Genomic DNA, 23,433 nt, shown 5'->3' with positions numbered 1-23,433 from the left:
AAAGAATCATCCTTAACAGGTTGACGAAATGCACGGAGGATGGGGGCAAACTATCCAACTTGTAATTCGGATCCTGCAAACGAATGTCGACAGTGGATGCAATTCGGACAGAGCTCGAGAGGGCTGAGAAAGTATCTAAACAGAAGCGAAGTGGAGATCGATACGGCGCTGGGGTCACGATAGATGTGAAGAATGCATTCAACAGCGCTAGATCAGAAGCCACCGCTGCAGCGCTGTTGGGTTCCCGACTATCTATACCAGATTCTGAAGAGCTACTTCCGGAGCAGAGTGCTGCTGTACGAGACGAAAGAAGGGCAGAAGTCAATGCGAGTCGCAGCGGGTGTTCCTCAGGGCTCCATTCTCGGTCCAACTCGTTGGAACGGGATGTTCGATGGGGTCTTAACACTGCAGTTGCTCAGGAAAGTGAAAATAGTTAGTTTCACGGACGACGTGTCACTAACGGTGATGGGTGAGACACTTGAAGAAGTGTAGGTGTCAGCGACGGAGAAAATAGACGTCAACGAGAGCTGAATGAACCGGGCACGTGATTGCATCGAACCGTGCACTGAAGCAATTGGGAGTGATAATCGACGACTGGTTGAGCTCCAACAACCACCTCGACTACGCCTGCGAAAATTCGACAAAGGCAACGAAATCAATAGCGAGAACGGCGGCGATCCGAGAAGCAGCACGAGATGTCTGCTATCTACGGTTTCGTCATCAGTACTCCGATACGGGGTTCCCGCCTGAGGTGCTGCGCGTGAAAATCTGAACAGGTCATTCCGGCTAATGGCCATACGAGTCGCGAGCGGTTACAGGACAACATCATCGGAGGTAGTATTCCCCATCTGCATCATTCTGGTTGAGAACGTGGAATGCTACCAGCGGAGAAGTGGACGTAATGCAAGGAGAGTGGTCCGAGCGAATACGTTGGCTAAGTGTCAGCAGGAGTGGGACAACACGGAAGGAAGGTGGACCCACCGACTCATCCCGAATGTGTTGACTTGGGTGCCTAGGTAGCATGGAGAGGTGGACTTCCAGTTGGTGTAGTTTTAGTCCGGGCACGAATGCTTCCGGAAGTACTTGCATCGGTTTGGACAAGCTTCGAATGTGTGAACGTGGTTAGAGGTTCGCAGAAGTTCGTAGGGGTATGCCTGGTGTGACAGCGGACAATATCGTCGAAGAGATGTGCCACGACGAGCATACCTGGGACGCTGTCAACAGAGTAGTTACGAGTATACTCTCCGAGTTGCAGAGGAAGTGGCGAATGGATTAACAAAGTAACGCCATCGGCTAGAAAGTCGCCGTGAAACCACAAATCGGGATTCGAGAGAAACTCCGCCACCGGCAAACTCTTCGTCGTTGTAGACTAGGTTCACCGCCGGGGACCAGTTGAGTAGAACGCGACGTAGAACTAAGTTTGGGTCACACAGAATGAATGGCAGGACCGACCTCGACATCCTACCGGGTAGCTCGTGAGTAGGCTAGATCCATCACAGGGGACTTGACCGAGTAAACCGCGTCGAAAAGCTAGCAGTGGGTCGTTGAGCGCCAGTGAACCGAAAGCTATGCTCCACCCTGAATCGCTAGGCAGACCTCAGCACCTACTGACAGGCCCGTTGAGTAGGCTAGGTTCACCGCCGGGGACTAGTTCGTGAAGATCGGGACCAAGTGGGGAACTACATGGCTCACGGAAACGAACATCGGTATCGGAAGAAATCTACCACCGGGGAATTCACAGTAGGATAGATTCGACGCCGTTGACTATCTGACTAAATCGTGACAAAAATGGGAGCTAATTGGCTCTTGAAACAAACACCGGTATCGATAGAAACTTCGCTGTCGGGGAACTCTCAGTTGGAGTAGGGTAGTTCACCGCCGGATATTATCCAAGTCGATCTCGATAAAAAGCTGGGAAATAAATGGCTAAATGTCGCATCGAATCAGCACCTAAACGGCGACGTAATAGATGGAGACGAGAAACAAGAGAAGTGTCGAGAGTTAAATCAAAGCTCATAGGTCGAGTTATTGAAACAAGGTTCCGAGAAAGATCAGTAGAAAGAGGTGCGACAAAAGCACAAAAAGACTCCCCTCCACTAAGTAATACCTTGATGTAGTTCCTTGGGGAAGAAGGGCGAAAAAGGAGAGTAAGGAGTGCTTCTAGTGGTTAGGCACGAACGTGATTCGTGAGTCCCAGTGCCAATACATTACAGGCCAGGCTTTTGAAGCTTTTTAAACCTTACTATAAAAAACACATGAATACAAAATACTTTACAAAATGAATGGTATTGCCTGGGCCGATTTTTGAACGCCATCAGCACTGAATGCTTGCAAAGGCAGAGCTCTATAAAGACGGCATCCGTGAACCTAAGCTCCATTATCAACTCCTGCAAATGTTCCACATCACGAATGCTAGGTCTTATGTGAAAAGATATCGGAAGTCAATGGCCACCAAATTTGGCCGGAGTTTCTTATTTCAGCGACTTACACATCTAGACAGATCACCACAGTGTGAATTGAAATAACAGTTGCGTTTTGTTCATCAGACAAGGCGCACAATATATAAGCAACTAGCAAGCTTCGCGCTGGCCCGGGCAGAAGCAGAAGGCAAAATGCTTATCATAACCGTTTTAAGGTGGTTGGAAATACTAATTTTCTTCGACATTTTCTCGTCAATTTGTAATTGTAATTTGTTTATTGAGAGCTTTAACCAGATGTTCATTCGCCCGTCGTTTTCGTCAATTTGTTTAAACTAAATTTGATGCAACTTTGTTGAGAGTCACCTAAATACATTTTTTTCTTCAACATATTGTTGAAAAATTCATTATTGCATACCTGGAGGATTTTCGAAAACGGTGAACGACGTTTACAGTGATTTCAAAGCACTCGGTAACTAAACAACCATAAAACGTAACTAGCGTTTCACAATCAGCGACATTCTTCTACTGTTAAACAGCGAATACGGAACTTCCGAGCGCTTGAGGGATGCTACTGAAAAACAAATTCTACTTACCGAGTCATAATCTGCCCTCGACAGCTGAGTCTCACTGCCTCTCCTAGGTCGCGACGGATCATTGTAATCCTGGAATTAGAGGAACACAGAATGAAAGACAGAGCGTTACTCGCGGCGTGGTGATGCGTCAAATGTCAAGTTATTTGATTAAATGACTCGCTACTAGCAGGTCATCGACTCAATAGATTCTTAGATTAAAGGAAAATCGGTGACAGAATAATCATCCGATTGAGACCTAGTCGTGTGATAATGAGTTTCAAAAGTGTGAAGTCTGACGAAACAGAAACAGTGTTTTTAATTGTGAAAGTTAACTGAAGATTCGTGATAATGATGTTCGTGTTCCAGTGTGACTATCATTTCAGAAAAATCGTGTATTGTTCAATAATCTAGCTAGCGGTAACATGTGATTAGTGTACAACCTAAACATTGGTATTGTAGCTAATATTGTCTGTTCGCGCGAGGACTAACATTCATTCCTCAACGCCAACCACCATAACAACAGAGTCACTGCTCCCGGCGATGATAACGATTGTGGGGAATGAAAAAAGAAAACGTAAAATCACCTTATTCTTCAACTGTTTGACAACATCGCTAGACGACGAGGAAATTTTCTGACGGTTCGGGTGATACAGAGGGTTCAAACCCAGAACACCACCGGCCGGGGGTGACGACGCCGTGAGTCCGTAACCGAAACCACCCCGGTTTGGCGTCCCCCCGGGCCCTGGATCCGCCAGATGGCGCGATGATGATGATGATGATGACGGTGGATGATGATGGAGAATTGGTCCGGCCGAGAGGGGGCGGTATGGTAGTGGTGCCGGTGGGCTGCAGGCAGTATGGTACAAACACGGATCAAACAGAAATATACATACATGGTCAGATACGGGAGACACTAGAGAGGGTCAGAACGAAAAAAAAGAAAAGAAGGTTTGGAAAGTTCTGGTCCAAATGGGAGTACCGATTGCGAATATCCGGGAAGGTTCCTGTTGCCGCCGTCGCTGCCACCGTTGTCTTCGCCATACCGGTTGCTTCGATTACCTCCTGATCCGTGTCGGAAACCTGCAATTCAAACGGGACGGGACGCATGCTCAATTGGTTGACTTTGGCTCGAATGGGGTGCGCGTTGCGTATCCTTCGATTGGACAAGGGATCAACGCTTTGATGCGACTTTTCGGAAGGTCGTGTCTGAGTGGAATCCAATGTTATGAATCTACATCTACGATATTTCTTAAAAGGTAAAATATGTCTACAAGAAGGCATTCTCATTCCATCTAGATTGGTTCAAAGACTTCCCGTGAGCGAAGAGCAGGCCGTGAGTAGAGCATGGTGTATATTATACAAGACAGGCTTCGCTGTCTGAGTGGTTCGAATCAGTATTTACAGCAAGACATACGGGACAAAGCCAGCACAGCAGAATTCAGCAGCGAAAAAGTAAGAGAGTACAACTACAGAGTTAATGCTAGTTATCAGTAGCCTGCTAGAACGCCATTACAAATTGCACAGTTGAAGAAAAAGTGAGTTGTAAAGTGAAAAAAACAAACTAGAGGTGATTGTGAGTTGAAAAAGAAAAAAAATGGATAAGAGAGCATTTATACCTATATGAAGCTGCGTAAAAGCAAAAATAGTTACATTCGGTGGTGTTGGTGTATGAGCGCGCGTGTGTTGTTTGTGGAATATCTGTGAAAGCGGTGCGACTACATATTGTCTACTAGTGAAAATGCCCTGGTTCACTTACATTTCAGGAGGTGATTGCACAATTGTTTCATTATTATAGAGAAAAGTCGGTACATACGGACATCTTATGGGTTAAGGCACAAGTATCATTGGTTGAGCGCGTCTAAGATTAGAACGCTTCGTAGTATGCGTAGGATAAATAGGTTCCGCCTTGCCCCCGGTTTATAATGACTGTGAATTTTGTCACTCTAACACGCAGTTGCATTAACTGCACAAAGAAAAGACTACAGCTACCTTTTCCCTCAACTATTTTGCAATAATATGAATCATGATTATCTAATAAAACTATTGATATTCTTTTGCAGTTTAATAATGGTGGTATGTGAAAAAAACTGAGTGCAAAACTAAGCACGTTTTTTTCTACGTATACTACTGAGGGTTCAATCCTTACACTTGCTTAACTAAATTTTCTTGAACCATAGCTGCAGGTCTTTTTTATACTTATATTGTATTCATCATTATGTTAATAGGAACCGTAATTTTCAGACCCATTGGATCAAGGTAGTACAAATTAATTAACCCATTATTGCCCAACCTATTTTTCACGCGCATCACAAATTGTGTTTTCCGATCGAAGAAAACTGATGTGGTCATTCCAGTAAAATTATTTTTGTACTCAAAGCAGCTGAAATGATAAGGAACAACCAGTGAAAGTTTAAGATTGATCGGTTAATCGGTTCCTGAGATATCGTGATCGCCGCGGATGAACTTTTCAACAAAATACAACTCCGAGATAATCGAGTTTTACTGTCGGTGCAGCGAGTCAACGGTCGAGCGTATCAAACACTACGCACCGCCTACGAGTGATCAATGGGTAGCGGTCTATGAATAGCTGTAACTCAAGGTGTAGTATTCCGATCTTAATGAAACTTTGAGAAAATTTACCTCAGCGTATGTAGTTTCAGAATATCTAATTTGCAAAAATTCGATTTTTTTTCATCCTAACAAAAATGTGTAACCCCTTAAGGGAAAATTGATTAAAAACAAAACATAAACACCGATTTAAAAAATCTAACTTCTCTAAACATATTCTGCAAGAGTATATGAACAATATTAACTCGTTTTTAATGCCTGTTCTGCGTTATTAATTGAGTATTAGGAGTTATTCTTAGCACCTACTATATATAGTAGGTTGGGCAATAATGGGTTAACTCGTCAAATACTAGAAACCGAAAAATCTTTTAACAAGAAGCGTTACTTCTTTATTTTCTGCGGCTTCCGGCGCGTTGAAGTATCTTATTTAAGAACTGATCTATTGGGTTCTTATTCCTACATCATAGAAGGCAACAGAAGCATGAGTCTCTCAGCCAAGGAGTTGCTCCAAACCGAAGACTGAAAAGCTGAAGGGACTAAAATGTGTCAGCGAATGGAGAACGGACTGCCGCATGACGGTTTGCTATTGTCCCACCAGAACGTCAGAGGGCTAAGAACGAAAATAGAGGTATGGAATACTAATTTAAAATTTCTCAACAAATAGAAAATTTTTGGCGGATGGGGTCGGGACACTCTGGAACTTCAATGTGTAACATTTATAAATCATCTAAAACTGGATTAGGAGCCATGTTTGGTAGGCAATTTGTCAAAATAGCGCTGCGAAGTAATATATGTCCCTAGCACACACACACATACACACACGCGCACGCGAAAACTGAGAACCGCAAAATTTTGTAATATATAAATGGTGTGGGGTGATGAGCCCATTATCGCTATGTTTCTATTATCACGCTACCCATTTGAAACCGTTGGTTAGAGCAGTGTCTGCCATCTTTGTTTAACACATTGAGTCAAATGGTAGTGCAGCAATAAGGGTACTCGATTCGTATTTTCGTTGCGCTAAAACACGACAATTTCACTGTTTTCAGCGCATGTATGTTGTTATCTTGGTACTGAACAACAAAGTAAAGCTGTTGATGCCAACTTGTACGCATTCCACTGTTTGTAGGCCGAGTAATTAATGAAGCAGTGAGGCGCCCTGCTTAGTATGGTGAAAATAGGCACTTCACCTTATACACTTTTCAAAGCATTACCTTAACTGAGACACAGCGGAGGGTCCAAATCAACCAGCGGTCCCAATCGGGCCACGCCACAGTGATACGAGCACAGTTGTTTCTGTGGCATACCTTACTTCATAAAACTCCATTTGATTGAATTATATCGTAAAATCGTCAAAAAATAAGTCACTGAATGGTTTAATTATTCATTAGAAAGATGTTTGTCGTGAACTTTATTTGAACACGAGCTTCTCGTGCCCTAACAACCATGAGGCCCACGAATAACCGCGATCACACTAATCTCATTCGAAAGCTTTTAAATTCTTCTTTGAATTGAGCTTAAGTTAGTTTTGCGAAAGCATGCGATAATCAGTCACAATTTTGAAAAACTGTCAATGAAGACGCATGGTTATTTCTGATATTAATTTTGAATAACCACTTTATAGCTAGAATAATGACAAGAATAGATGTATAACTTTCAAATAACATTAAGTGGATGATCTGCAATGATGACCACTAGTAGAAGAGAGGAACCGAGTAAAAAAAGCGGTTTCTTAGATGGTGAAAGCATTTGATTTTTTTTAGAATTCAGTTAAAACATCTATAACCAAAAATAAAAAATAGTTGTTTCAACCTATTGAAACATGTCACTTAATGTTACTTTTATGATAACTAACGCATCAGCTGTAAAATTTAGGAAATACAGCAGGGGTCGCACTTATTTCATTCTATTGCGGTTACAGGGATTTCAACCTCTCACACTATGTGCGGGGTTGGGAATCGATCCCAGGTGAGCTGCGTGCAAGGCAATCGATTTATCAATTACGCTATGTCCGCCCCGTTTACTGCCCATAATCACAAATCAGTCCCATGTTCTAAGGGATTTCCTATCTACATGGGACTGACTTCCGATTATAGGCAGTTTAGTGAATGTGGAAAAATACGTACCTAAGGGGCCGTACACAAATGACGTAGCTTTTTTCTGGCGATTTTCGACCCCTCCCTCCCCCCTCGTAGCATTTGGTCACAAAATTCATACCTCCCCCTTGTAAATGACGTAGCATTTCCCTACCCCCCCCCCACGCAACGCGTCCGTGAGATGAAAAAAATTACGTATGTTTTTCACTTCTTTTAAATATATGTTCTTACAAAATGTTTGACGACTTTTATCAACATTTTCATTATAACAGCCAATTGTCTACAAAACAAGCCCATTTCATGTCAAATAAAGTGTGGATAGTTTTGTTTAGAATTTTACATGTCATAGACCATGAAGAGAAGTTCACAATCCTGCAGCTACCAACGATTTTAGAAAACATAAGCTGAACTAAATTACTAAATTTTCCTTGAATGAATCCGAAAGAAAATTTAATTCAGCTACCAAAATAAGTCTACTAGTTAGCAATATTAGCTAAGTAATGTGGAAATTTAAATCCACATGAAAAATCTTTCCTTTTCTTTGCGAGCCTGCCATTCCGCGAACAGTAAAATTTACTAAATGAAAAACTGCGTGAAAAGCAACTTGGGAATGGAGGAACATTAAATTTTTTCTCTAATTAATGGGTTTTGATGCCCGTCAAAAAAAATTAACCTTATGCTACGTCGCTCAACTTCTGACCCTACCCTCCCCCTCGTCACACTTCGTCACAAATTTGGTATACCCCCCTACCCCCCAAAATGCTACGTCATTTATGCATGACCCCTAAATTAAATCACATTTAATTTGAATGCTCCCCGTTTGAACATAAATGCACCCCGATGTGCCTTGTTTGGCCCGAATACACCCCAGTTGTGCTCAAATGCACCTTGTTTGTTTCTCAGTATCAGTATCAGTATCAGTATCAGTATCAGTATCAGTATCAGTATCAGTATCAGTATCAGTATCAGTATCAGTATCAGTATCAGTATCAGTATCAGTATCAGTATCAGTATCAGTATCAGTATCAGTATCAGTATCAGTATCAGTATCAGTATCAGTATCAGTATCAGTATCAGTATCAGTATCAGTATCAGTATCAGTATCAGTATCAGTATCAGTATCAGTATCAGTATCAGTATCAGTATCAGTATCAGTATCAGTATCAGTATCAGTATCAGTATCAGTATCAGTATCAGTATCAGTATCAGTATCATTATCAGTATCAGTATCAGTATCAGTATCAGTATCAGTATCAGTAGCAGTAGCAGTATCAGTATCAGTATCAGTATCAGTATCAGTATCAGTATCAGTATCAGTATCAGTATCAGTATCAGTATCAGTATCAGTATCAGTATCAGTATCAGTATCAGTATCAGTATCAGTAGCAGTAGCAGTAGCAGTAGCAGTATCAGTATCAGTATCAGTATCAGTATCAGTATCAGTATCAGTATCAGTATCAGTATCAGTATCAGTATCAGTATCGGTATCAGTACGAGTATCAGTATCAATATCAGTATCGGTATCAGTACGAGTATCAGAATCAGTATCAGTATAAGTACAGATATCAGTATCAGTATCCTCGAACTTCAAGTGCACCCCGTTGTGCTCGCATTCCCCCAAAGCACCCCCTTTGGTACCGAATTACCCCTACTGCCCCTTGTTCATGGTCCAGAATGTAAATGTAGCAGGAATTTCATATTTTTACTAAAACTAAACGTAACCTTATTATATCTTTGGGAAAGTTTTCGTAGTTTGTCAGCCCAATCGTTTTGTTAAATGAATAGTTAGAGTGGGTCCAATTTCACCAAGATCACAAAATTAATTTTTTTTATCATAGATAGAGCCACATATCAAAATATGTTTGATGGGCTCTAGCAAACGAACCAAGCCCAATTTGAGTAAATCCTTTCATGAGCATATTTTTCTTATCTTAAGGATGCAAAAAATGCAAAATATTCAAAACATTTCGTATGAAAACCTGGGGAATTGAGAATTGGGGCAAATAATCAAAAAGGGTTATGAGACTATGTCTAGGCACTAAAATAAAATATTTTAACAGCTTCGGTTGAATACGTCCCGATTTTGTCAGCCTAAAATACACTACGAGGCTGATAAAAACGGGTATTTAGTGTACCTATATCTGTTTAATATTAGAAGCTAGAGTTTTGATGCTAGAGGAAAACATTCGCCTTTAAAAAATCTGAAAATTAGGTAAAGGATAAGTTAATAATAAATGAAAACGGCATAAGTTATATAACAAAAACTTTGGTTTTTGTTACCTTGGTAAGATGTTTAAATTAGGTGGTGATAACATATCACCTTGAGGATATCTGCAGACACTCAGTTTCCTTATCTCTACTTGTCTTAACGATGAGCACATATGTCGGTTGCTAAGCATTGCGTGTATCCAGTTCGTGATATATAGTTACACCATGCCCTCGAGCTGCTTCAAAATGGATTCGAAAGACACATTTCAAAAAGAACCTTCAATGTCAAGAAAAACTCCTAAGTTCGATTGCTTTTGCGAAGTAGCAATTGCAATGTTATAGACAACATTTTGTTACGGGTGCTAGTAAACTTCCTCCGTTGTCCGTTGATGTGCATGTCGCATTGCATGAAGTGAGTGCTCGCCCTAGCCAATATCCCAAATGTAAGCGGAAAAAATCCGTTCATAAATTCATGAACAAAAGAGCACGATTTCGAGAGCTGAACGATTTACGAAAATTGTGACCAAGTTCCCGAAATTGTGAATCCTCGAATTCATGAAACTATTTGTGTTTCCAAAAAGTTAGTTCGCCCCGGCGATACATTCGAATGCTTGGTTGGGTTACTGTTATTGTTCCCTGGACATGTATAGTTTTGGTTATGATTGTAATTCATAATTTGGGAATACACAGTCGACAGTCAAACGATGTTCATGATTCCAGGAGCTTATTTACTATCGGATTTCTCTGTCAGACTGGCGGGATTTATGTACATGATTTCAGGATCTTAGTCGCGAATTTCTGTTCACGTTATCGTCATATTTTAGTTAAGAGTAGAATGATACATATTCATGATCTCAGGATCTTAGTCGCGCTTTTTGATATTTTAATCCCGAGTAATGTGATTTATGTTTATGATTCTAGGAACTTTGTCGTGATTTTCGTAACTTTAATTCACGTTGTCGTGATATTCGAGTCACGAGTAAAAATGTATGTTCATTTGTCTTCTTGATTTCAGGATCTTAGTTACGATTTTTGACATTTATGTCACAAGTTGTTATCGTTGTCGTGATATGTTATTCTAGAGTTTGACCTGTGGAGTAATGTGACTCATGTTCATGATATCAGCAGTACTATTCTGTGAACTACACGCAAAAAAAAATTTGTAGGTTCAATAGAAAAAGGATTAAATTTAATAAATAAAATTATTGGTCGGGAGACAATAAATTTATTTATTGAATTCAATAAAATGTATTTAATGTTTCAATAAAAAAAAGTTTTTGTTCCATTTTTTAATAAATATTTTATTGAAATTAAAACAAAATTACTGAAATTAAAGATGTTTTTATTGAAAGCAAAAATTTATTGTTATTGCAATAAAGATATATTTTCAGACCAATAAGTTTGTTGTTTGAAGTAATAAACAAAAAATGATGGGATTCAATAACACATATTTTTGGTTTAAATATGTTTAATTGTTCTGCGTGTATATCACGAACACGATTTGTTGTGATCAACATAGTTTTCGTTTTCTATCAAGACATCACACTGAACCTTATCAAATGAATAATGATGTTCAAGGTCCTAATAGTTTGCACCTATTACTACAACAAAAATGATTCCACGAATAATCCCCCAAATTTTGTTAAAGAGTCCACGTGAAAATTTCATTACCATGTTTCATGAAATTAAAAATTATTAGAAATATATTCTAAATATCACAAGCATATTTCATGAATTTGTGAACTATTTCACAAACACGGATATTGGATAGTGACTAATATATTAGGAATCATGTATTAGTTTACGAGGATTGAATAGATTCATGAATAAAATGTTAAGTTCCGTGAAACAGTTCACCAAAAATACCCAGAATGTTTTGATTTTGTGAACTAAATTTATGAATAACGCAGTGAGACAAGCTCTGGTTGTATGAATAATGTTCAGAAAATTGTGAACTAGTTCTTGTACAGAAAATCGATTTGGTAATGATATGGCAAAAAACCGTGACTGGAATTCACAAAACAAAAACAAATGTTCACACTAAGAAAAGCGTTCTGTAGGCTTTACTGAAGAGATTCACGATTTTAAGATTTTTTTCTCAAATCAGTAGAACGTTTAATCGTTCCACTGATTTGAGAGGTCAGACTGATCAGTCTAAAGCTCTTTGCCTCCTCGCAGGCAATGCGGTTTTTACGTTGCACGGAAATTTTCTTTCGAATTCGTGAATAAAGTGCCATGAATTCGGGAACAACCGTTTTTACGTTACGAAAGCAAGACAAGTAATAAAAAATCACGTTCTTGCAGCCATGTTAAGTTTTCGTTTCATAATTGTTACCAAATATATGTTTTTGTAGTCTTCCCATGAACATCGACAAGTTTGCACCCGCGTACAAAATTTCGTGCACGCGTTCAACCTCAAACATACTTTGCCTTTGTGTACAGGTTCGCATCGAACACTGAACCCAAGCGAACGATGTGCAAACTTAGGTTTAAACGCCGTGTACGTACACCGTGTGCGTACATAAGAAAGGCACACACAAAACAGAATGAGTCAATGCCAGTGATCATGGGCGAGAGAAAGAGCTAGTATCAAGAATCTGTGTGTACGAACACCGCGTACGTACATGGGGCTCGGTTGTGCAGACGAACATGTGCTCGTGTTTTGGTACGCATTAGCGCGTTCGAGTTTGCACACGAAATGATGGTGTAGGTTGAGCACAGAACTAGAGCGAACATGGTGTTCGATGTTCATTTGGGAAGACTGGTTTTTGTCCATGAACTATTTCACGAAACTCAAAATACCACGGATCCTCGTCAACAAGTCCCCGATTCATGCTATATTGGTCATGATTTATCCTGCTGGTTCGTAAAATTGCTCACAAAATCGTATTATATAGCCTTTCCTGAAATTTTGTTCATGGTATTACACGAAATGGATTCACGAACTAGTTAACATATTATATATTTTATGCACTTGACCTATTTCACAAAATTCGAAAAATTATTCATGGATTCATGCACTAGTTCACATATTGAGCAATTTAGTGCGTGGTCACAAGTTTCTCCTGGTGAAAATCCGATTGTTATCTCTTGAATAAGACATCTTGATAACGCAATAATAAATAAGGTAAATATTGACCAAAAGTTACTAAGTTCTCGGAACTTGAACCTTTATAAAATCATGCGCTCGCTTCTTTATGAATAATGCAGTATAAGCATTCAGGATTCAAACCAAATATGTATTTTTTTGTGTGAACTAGTTTTGTGAAAACATAAACGATTCATGATTTCGAAGTTTCAGAGTCATGATTTCAGGAGCTTGGTTACGATTTTCGTAAATCGTTCAGTTCACGAAATGGTGATTCTTTGTTCTAGAACTAATGAACGCATGTTTTTTCGCGTAGGAAACCATTTTACCATTTTTCCCGCCACGCTAATGGAATGCATCCCGTTGCAAGACTACAAATAAACTTTTTTGCATAATATGTTTGAAGTGTTCGTATATTCTTTGAAGGAGAACTCGATTGATTCCATCTTTTCCCGGTTAATTGAGTTTTTGGAGAAATTTTCTATTATTGTGACCAAAAACATTCGAATACATGGATGTGTGAATATTTTGTTCACCTTTGTAATGAAATAAAAAAAAAATCACATAACTAATTCCAATACCACAAGAAAACCATCATAATCTCCAAATAGCTTCTGTAAAACATCTAACCAATCAAATCAACCACCATCCAACTAGACATATCCCGTTTCCACAAAAGCTTTTTTCAAAACTATGAATTAATCTCACTAATCACCATTCGATACACGGGTCTTAGGACAAAACTTAGCAAACCACAACAGAGCGATGAAATGAACAGATAAATTATGTTGAATGGACCATGTCCATCCGGCGTTGCTTGATCCGTCCCTCGGTTAGTCAGCCGCCGGCATCATCATCTAAATTTTAGCCCAACTGCAACACGGTGTTCGAGCGAGATGCAACGACGGTTCCTGAGGGTGGCCGTAAATTATAAGGGAAGGATTAGCAATATTATTCCCTTCTTGATATACCCGACCGACCGAGACAGATGAAGGAATATAGACGGAATACAGGGGAGTTATGACGCATGTTCGATGGCCGCTGACTGGTTTGCCTTATCGCTGCACTGCTGGAAACACTAGCAGCGGACATCTTTTCGGTGTCTTTGTTTGCACCTACCGTTTTCTTTTGTTTGGGGACACTTGTTTCTGCTTGTTTTTTGTCATCTAGACAAGAAAACCTACAATCTTGTGTCAACACTAGGGATGTGTCGGGTCAATGTTATCAAGTGTTTGTTGGTCGACTAGAATGGAGGAAAAAAAAAAGACGGGCAGCAACCGACCGAAGTATGTAAAAACAAGTTGACTAACTTGTTTGCATTTTGATGGATGGTCGAACAAGATTTGGGTCTCTTTTGTTGCTTTGTTCGGAAGTAGTGATTTGTTGGTATTTCGAATGATATGCTGATTTATTTCATTTCGAATTTACAGAAGCGTGTGTTGACTCATAAAACAAATCAACTCAGTTCAAAACAACATTCAAAAATTTGAACGAAGATCAGTCTCGTGTCGAATGAATATAACTGCTCTACACACAAATTACGTACAGAGTGTAGTTTGAAAATATTCCACTACCTCTTTATGTAACCATTCCGGCTTGCCGTCGGCAGCGAACTTTAAAACTCGTCAACCCACATTCAACCAAACTACGTCGGTCGCCAAAACCAATTGCACTTTCTCCAAAAAGGGTCACTTCATAATGACCCTCCACCGCACGTGCATAATTGAAATATTTTTCTAATGAGCCTGATGGTGTCACCCTGAAAAAACATTCTAACTCAGCCGGACAGGGTAGCTATGATGGTGGAAATCCATCCTACCTACACTGAAAAGTGTGCCAATCGCATTACAGAACTGTCGCCTGTACGATGTAGTTTTATTTTTGTTTAGATGCAACTATAATAAAGATAAACATACAACATGCCACACGGAGAGTGCGTACAGCTCAAGCCCATTTCGAGTGGTCGAAAATGACGCCAACGGGGCGCTTCTGGGATTCATTATTTGCTTTAATCATCCATTGACAATCGTCCAAGGGGTTGGCGGATGCTGGAAAACGTTTGCTTCTTGTCGGCAGTCGTAGTACCCGAGCGTAGCCCCTCGACCAATACTTATCAGCCGGTATGCCATCAGCGTTTTGCTGGAAAGCCTTCCCCAAGAACCATTACGGAAGATTTAGGAAGGGAAGCTTAATCGAATATGATTGCAAAAATGCGGTTCGTTGTTTGCAGAACACTGAAATGTGAGGGTGGAAAATAACGGGCGCATTTTTTCGTTCTATTTCACCAAAAATATTGATTTCACTAGATATGGTAGATTCTAATTAATGTCCAAGAAAGGGGTGAGATGAGACTCGTCCCTGAGGGCTTTTTACAAAATGATTGTTTGTGGAAGGGTGGCCAAACTACTTCGAAAGAATTGAGATCAAACTGAACCAACTCAAAAAATAGCCAGCATTTTTTTTATTTTTATATGAAAAAGAATACATTAAATATTCCCCCGGTATGATACTGTACCTTGATGTGGTCCGGGGGCTTTTCCACCAAAGCAGTATTACAATTACATCGCAGACACTTGGGATACGATTATTATCTTTTTAGTTAAGATACATTGTGATCAATTTGAGTAGTTAACTTTGCGACCTTTATTATCCACTTCCATGGTCAAATAATATACAATTTGGGTTTAGGGCCACGTTCTATCTGGAGGTACCCTTCCTTTATTGCTATATTTTAAATTAGATCCATGCTAACACTCACTAACACAAATTGCTTATTCTCTCATATACACTCACAATCTCTCATTCCAAACGTACAAACGTGGCCTTCGCGATACTGGCCACAAATGCGCAGTCCGTGATCTCGCCAACATTCAAACACCCCGGTAATTAAGTGAACATTTGCGCCTAAAAATTTATTAACGCGGTCTCAAGCATCTACTCATCGCTCCACAGAGGAGAAACTAGAACAAATTCTTGGCCAAAAACCAAAATTTTTTTTCGATTTTTTTTGTTTCGTTATATTTTTTTACATACCTAAGAACCTACCGTATAACGTGGCAAAATTAGGAGTATATCAAAAATTGTTAAAGAATTTTTGCATGTATGCCCAATGGCGATATTTTAAGGGATATTTTAATCGTTTTCGTTATATATTCAGTAAAATCGCTTTCTAGTGGTGATGACTGTATTAAATAAGACAATATTATTACAAACCTAGTTCAACACAACCGTTTGTTTAACTTCAGCTTAAAACTAACAAAAAAAGTAGACTTTCTGTGCATTGCACCAACTTTAACAAATACCTTTTTTAAACACTTTATTCCAAATTTGAATGATAAAAAAGTTACATTATACGGCTAGATCCGGCAAAGTAGCTGAAGCAGTATTACAAAACCAGATTTCAGCTATACAAAAAATATTCGAACTCTTCCAATCTTGTCCGATCCACCAATCCCAAGCGATTTGAAAATATTGAAATTTTTACTAATTTGAGGTACATTGAAATGCGGTAGGGCCAAATATTATGTTTGCCAAAATGTATCTCTATGAAAATATGCACAGGCGTCCCTTTTCTTCTCCCTTTCCCACTGATCAAATGTTTATGCAACTGGAAAAACAAATGTATTCACAAAGATCACCTAGAAATTACTAGTATTCGAAAGGGTATAGAAAATTGGCCTCTGCACTGGTTGGTGGATAGATGCCAAATTGTTCCAAAAACTAGTAATTGGCTATTTTTAGTTCATATTAAGGCATAATAACAACAATTGCAACAGCAAATAATTTTGGCCAGGATTCGACCCCAATTACTCCTCTGTGCGCTCCGGCAATTATGAATCGGTCATTCATGCCATCAGTTGGATTAATAGAAATAAACACTAGACAACACTCACGCGCGATCATTGAAGAACACGCGAACATGCGAATGGCCACACGCTTATAAAATTAATGTGTCCACGCGAAGTAACATACACACTAGCACACGCGACATAAACGTCAACATACAATCACTCCAGCCTTTCGCGATCATCCACGCACAACCACAACAACGATCTCACAAACATGATAACACCCCGGTGACTAAGTGAACAGTTCAGCACTTATACATTCACAAACGCGATCTCAAGAGTGAACCTCCAAATGCTCGTGTTCGCGCGATCATGAATCGGTTTCGTCCGGAAACCTCTATTCTTGGCTCTAGTAGCATAATCCCAATGCCTTCAGGGGGACCAAGCAAAAAGATGATGCCCATATCCACTAATCTACACGTTCCATGGCGACATAAAATCGAATTTATACACACGAAGTCACATACACGCGACCAACAAACATAAAAAGGCTTGAGCCATTCGCGATCATTTACGCAACCTACACCCACGCTCTCGCAGATATGATAACATCCCCGTGATAGTATGAACGTCTTAGCAGTTATAAACATTCAAACGCGATCTCAAGCGTGAAGCTACAGTCCCCCGCACTCGCGCGATCATGCATCGGTCTCGTCCGGAAGTTTCCATCCTCGATTCCAGAAGTCTAGGTCGATGTATTCAATTGAATCAACTAAAAAGAAAGCTCTCATATCCACTGAACAACACGTTCCATGTCGACAAGACCGGGAACTCTAGTGATATGGAGTAACTCACTCCCTGTCAGAATGTGATCCGTACACCGAAAACTAAATGGCCTGTGTTAAGCCAAGGAGGACCAAGCGCCATTTTGAGGTACTTTATCTAAAATCGCTCCAGCATCCAATGTAACACCAGGAACTCTAATATCTATTATGTTTTGGGAACCCAAATAGCAAACGAAATTAAGCAAGTGTTCTTTAACTTTCTATGTAAATGATAAGTTATCGAAAAATTAATTTTGGTACGAAAAATACACGAAAAAAATTATGGCGCTTAGCTCGGTTTGGCTTAACGCAGGCCAAATATCAGAATGACGCTTCGCGTGGCCTAACACACGCGGATATGTAAATGGCCACAGGGTTACAAAATCGAATTTATTCACGCGAAGTCACATACACGCCAACATTTTATAACACTCCGGTAAGAATGTGATCGTTTTCGAACTTATGATGTTAAAAACGCGGTCTCAAACGCGAACCTGCAAACGCGCGTTATCATGAATCGGTTACGTCCGGATATCTCTACCCTCCATTCAAGCAATTTAGGGGCATCCATACATTCAGTTATACCAATCAAAAAATAAAGCTCATATCCACCAGACAACACGTTCCATGGCGATATGATTGGGAACTCTAGTGATATGGAAGAATCCACTTTGTTCTAGAATCTGAACCGTACACGAAAAATTAAATATCAGATTCATGGTCCTCGTGCGATAATTCTAGAAGAAAAAAATGCACACAAAGTTATATACACGCGACATACAAACGCACACGCGATCTAACACGTTAACGTACAAATGTTCGAGCCCTTCGCGATGATACACGCGATCGTTAAGTCCCAACGCCCGCTCATTTTAGTGGGTGACATTGCCTGGCTCGTCTGCAATTGTAGTATGTGATTCTGGCAGGGAGCCCTTCCGAGAACCTCTACAGCTCCAGTTGGACAACTCTCGAAAAAAAGAAAACACATTTTAAGAAAATATTTTCTTAAAAATTCACATATTAAACAAATCAAAAGTTATTTTATTTTTTGGGATTTTTTGCAGATGATCGGTAACTTTTGAAAGATTTCACTAAACGCGAAAAATGTTTAAAGATTAGTGGATCACTTGCCATTATTTCTATAACAAACTTATTTTTACGTAATATTTTTACCGAGAATATAATTTTACTCACGTTTTCATTCGAAACGCCAGCATAACGTTTTTATTTGTGGAGATATCCCGTTGCTGTGGTGCTATCTTATGACCAAGGATGCAAAATGTCTACCTTTTCTGCGGCTGTAATTTTTCTGCCTACATTCTGTGCAGTAATATGACAAAAAATACTGCCCCCAGTACAGCCACCAGACGCGAGCGGTACAGCTTCTCTTTCCTTTCCTTACACTTTTTAATATTTTTAATCTATTCAATATTTTCTATCACAAATGACGACAATGAATGCGGTTCATTTACGCCACGACCGACATCAACGCTTTCGTGTGCGGGCCTCTCCCTTTGACTATGCAGAGAAAAGTGTACAAAGCGAGAGGACAAACTTTACTACGCCACACTCTCACCGAGCAGTCGGAATACAGCAGCAAAACAAAAATATATTCTACTGCTGTACGGGAAAATGTACTCGGTTTGGCTACCGTTCTGGCAAGAGCTGTAGTGATGCATCGCTGCAGCGGGCTGTACGGCTTGTGCAAATGTAAATATACCGAAAAAAAATGTAGTTTACCAGTACCGTTGGCATCCCTGCTTATGACAAACACCATTTTGGGGTAAACTGAGTTAGATATGCCACTTTACTTATCTAAAAAAATTCTACAAGGTGGCGTTTTCAGAATTTTGACATTCTGCTTGGTTACTGAGACATAGCGAGAAACGTTCTGAGAAATTTTAAACTTTTTGCTTCAAATGACGGTGTCTGGAGATTGATCTTCAATTACTAAGGTAATCGCTTTTCATAATATTGAATTCTTTTTGGAATATCGTGTTTTACCGGAATAAAGAAACAAGGAATAATAAAATTGTTCACATAGGGGAGACCGGGGCTAGTTGGCGGTGTTTTCAATTTTTACCGCTTTGATGTAGATAGATCTTGCAAAATAGAATACGCGGCATGAAAGAGCAGACTGTTGGCAACATCTTTGATTTTTTTTAAAGTGTTTGATGCATTGTCTCCATTTTTAGAGACAAAAATATGTGACGCGGAAAACCCACCAACTTACCCCGTCCCCGGGGTAAGTTGGCGGTATGTGGGTATACGCCAAAAACTAAGCAATCAAATGGAGATGCAATTACTTCGAGAATCCTTTTGGAACAAATGTCTTTTCGAGAAAACTGTATATTAATCGACATTTGCTATTATATTTCAGTTTCAATAATCCGGCATTTTGACTTTAACGCGTACTCCCTATTCAAAAGCAAATTTTCGAAATTCTTCATGCAATTGGCCGGAATAAATGTCTCCTACATTGGCAAGATATACAAGAAAAAGATTTTCTTACTTTGGAGTGAATTTCAGATATAAATTTTTTTGATGACTTTTTTGCACTGTAAATAGTACCGCCAACTTGCCCCGCGTGCAGCACCGCCAACTTACCCCAACCGCATATTTTATTAAAAACTGTTTAAAAAATAACTCTTGTTTATGGATAGATGTAATATCTATACGGATACTGAAAGCTTTTTTCATGCGCTATCGAAAAGTATAATCATTCGGGAAATAGATTGAAAATCACCCTAAATAACGCAAAGTATTTAAAATTTGGAAAATTTACTTGGTATGCTCGAAAACACAATATCACCCACAACTTCCACCAAACAAATCGTTTTGCAACAAAAACACATTGGATAACGGGTTTCACATACCTTGAGGTACACAAGAAGAGGCGGCGCTATATGTTTAATAGAAACAGAGAAAAAGGGATTTCGCCAACTTACCCCAACCGCCAACTAGCCCCGGGCTCCCCTACCGTCTGATTCTATTAAACATAAGTAACACTCCCGACTGTCGGCAGTCCGGAGTTGAAGTTGCTTTTTTTTGCAAACCAGGCATTTACAAATTAACTCAACAAACGATGAATTTATCAAATTCTCGACAGCCGGCTGCCCAGAGCAATAAATACATGATAATATTTCTGAGAGTTGCATAGATCGTATCACTTATCAAGGTGAATTCAGGTTTGTGTAAGTCTGTACCCCATCCTACTAACAAAAACTCTTTCCCGTGGCAAACGTAGAGATGCAGAGGTATACACGGTTTCCATAACAACGTTTGCTACACTAACAAAACTTTCCTTCCCCGATCACTGTAAGGGCGTGCCAGGCGCCGTTATTGCCATTTGAACGTACAGATCTCTCGAAATGTGCACAGTGAGGATGGATAGCTCCTCCCGAACCCGTTTCGTTGATTCTCTGTGCAATTTTGCTTGCTCTGGTCAATCACGGAGTAGCAACTACGAATGGTGCATATTATGTTTTTATGTGTAAAACTATCTGAGAAACACGATGGTATAGAGGGACCCGGGGCTATTAACACAGTGCACAGTGGTCCAGATCGCTAATTTAGGAGGAATTTTTACTTTCTGACAAACCTGTATAATTTAGCCGTATCATGTCTTAGGATGAATTTGTGTACTTTAGAAGATGCTTCTTTTTATTGGAATAGTTATTAGGGTGGTTCTAATTTATCTAAAATACGAAAATAAACTTTTTACTGATGAAAGATAGAGCTCCACAGTCTTCCACAAAGTTGTAAAGTAACTTATTTTGAATAAATTTGTTGAACATATTAAAGCTCTATCTCTTTTAGTTTTTGTTATACAAGAAATTTAAAAAAAAGATTAGGGTGTTCCTGAAAAAAACGTTTTTTTAGTATAACTTTCGTATCTTTTACTTTTTGTTAACACAACCTTTGAACAGCTTATTGAAAACTTCAAGCCGAGTATTTTTCTCCAAGACACCGAAGGTCTAACTTTTTTCTTTAAAAAGTTATGGACACTTTTCGTTAAAAAAATAGCCTATTTCAAGGCTCAATATCGCTGATGCGGGCACCTAAAATTGAATTCTGTTTCCACCACATGAAAGACCATACTTATTAGTATATTTGAGCAAAAATTGGCGAATACGATATTTTTTTAAAATTTGCAATTTAGATTTAAAGTTTGTAGTTTTGCAGGTTCAACGCATTAAAGCATTTACACACATATCGTTGTATTATGAAAAAAGCCACTTTCAAATATCATTCTCTCATCGCAGCAAGCTTTGCATAAGTGAAACGACTGTCAAAAAAGGTTTCTGATTTTATTCGTTTTAAATAAAACTAGTAAATATGGATATTAGTCGAAGAGAGTTGGCGAATTTGCTTATTGCTGGTAAAAAGACAGATGAACTGCTTAAGTTCATTACAAGTAGTAATCCAAATGTAAAATTGAGACTTGTTAATGTTCGAAAGAAATTTTATATTTTGTTAAAACAACCTTTGAACAGCTTTTAGAAAACTTCAATCCACGTTTTTTCATAACTCTGAAAGTCTAACTTTATACTTTCAAAAGTTATGGAAACTTTTCGCTCATAAATAGCCCTTTTTCAAATGTCATTATCTCTGATTGGGGCAAATAAAAGTAAGTTCGGATTGAACCATAGAAAAGAACATACTTTTAAGTATATTTGAGCAAAAATTGGAAAATATTATTTTTTTTAAGCATGTAATTTTAAATTTACTAACCAAAGTTTTAAATTTTATCGCATAGCGACATAAAAGAAATTGCCTAAAGCCTTTGTATTTCCTTTTCTGTTTTGCTTACATATCAACAATACAGAATGTGTTCATTAAAAATAATTTGGCTATGACAACAATTTATGATTTATATAAGGAGAATTTATTCAATGCCAATTAATTCAAAAGTAGATGCATTGCATTTTCAGATATATCCAGCGGTGCTCGTTGAATTCGACGTTTACATTTAAGAGAAATTATAGGATCTGATGAAACAAGAAGTCTCTTGAAAACGTCATCAAGATTGACGAGTCGATCGAATTTGCGTGCGTGGAATTCTCGGAATCTGCGAATACTTTTATTCCTGGTTTCTTGAACTTCTTCACTGCACATACCTACTGGCAGCATGTTATGTTGAATAATGCTTCCTCCATGGACCAGGAGTTTATGCACGGTTGGTGAGAGAGCGTACCAACCATACAGGCGTACATAAAGCAATCGTGTATCTTCGGCGTAACTCCGGTAAGCATCCGCGTTAATTCCCAATTTGCTGTTGATGATTGTTAATAGCACATACATACGTTCTAGCAACATTTCGTCCAACCCGGTTTCTTCTGCAACGACATCTCGGTTTCTGAAAAATTTTCGAGCTGTGTTACCATCGTTAGAATTTCCGCCACCTGGCAAAGGTTCGCTAATACGAAGACCTAAACGGTCACGTAACGCTTGTCGAATTTTTATTTGTCGTTCCTTAAGCTCGCTGGTATTTTTGCCTACGCGCCAACGCGGTTTTGCTAGAGCTAAACGGTAAGCAATATTCAATAGTAACTCCATTGCTCGTATTAATGCATGTAAAGGTGAAAAAACATATAAACTATCCGGTGGATCGCTGGCTTCCAGTAAAGGATCATTCAATCGCTTTCCGGAGCGTTTGCATATATAACACGCTTGAGACGGTGTGCCTGTTACGTCATTCACTACCTTCGTATCAACCATGGAAAATATGAAGCTTGAACTAATCGGAATCTTGCGCATATTAACATTTACTATAGTCGGGACTAATTCATCGATTTGCTTGTTCATCGCGGCAACTTCATCCTTTGTTAGTTCAGGATTTTCCTTCTTGAAAATTAATTTTACTGGT

At 39.2% G+C, this 23,433-nt stretch overlaps 1 protein-coding gene across 1 annotated transcript in view; it reads right to left on the bottom strand.

Annotated features, from left to right (window-relative positions):
* LOC131687649 (whirlin-like) overlaps positions 1 to 23,433 on the bottom strand; it is a 622,772-nt gene that overhangs the window by 97,608 nt on the left and 501,731 nt on the right. The window contains exon 7 of the mRNA XM_058971745.1: positions 3,014 to 3,082. Within this exon, the coding sequence (XP_058827728.1) occupies positions 3,014 to 3,082 (69 nt within the window). The remainder of the gene's footprint in view (positions 1 to 3,013; positions 3,083 to 23,433) is intronic.

The sequence above is a fragment of the Topomyia yanbarensis genome, chromosome 3, assembly GCF_030247195.1.
Source record: "Topomyia yanbarensis strain Yona2022 chromosome 3, ASM3024719v1, whole genome shotgun sequence".
NCBI lineage: Eukaryota > Metazoa > Arthropoda > Insecta > Diptera > Culicidae > Topomyia > Topomyia yanbarensis.
Note: the sequence above shows the minus strand (reverse complement) of the source record. Positions and strands in the feature narration are given on the sequence as shown.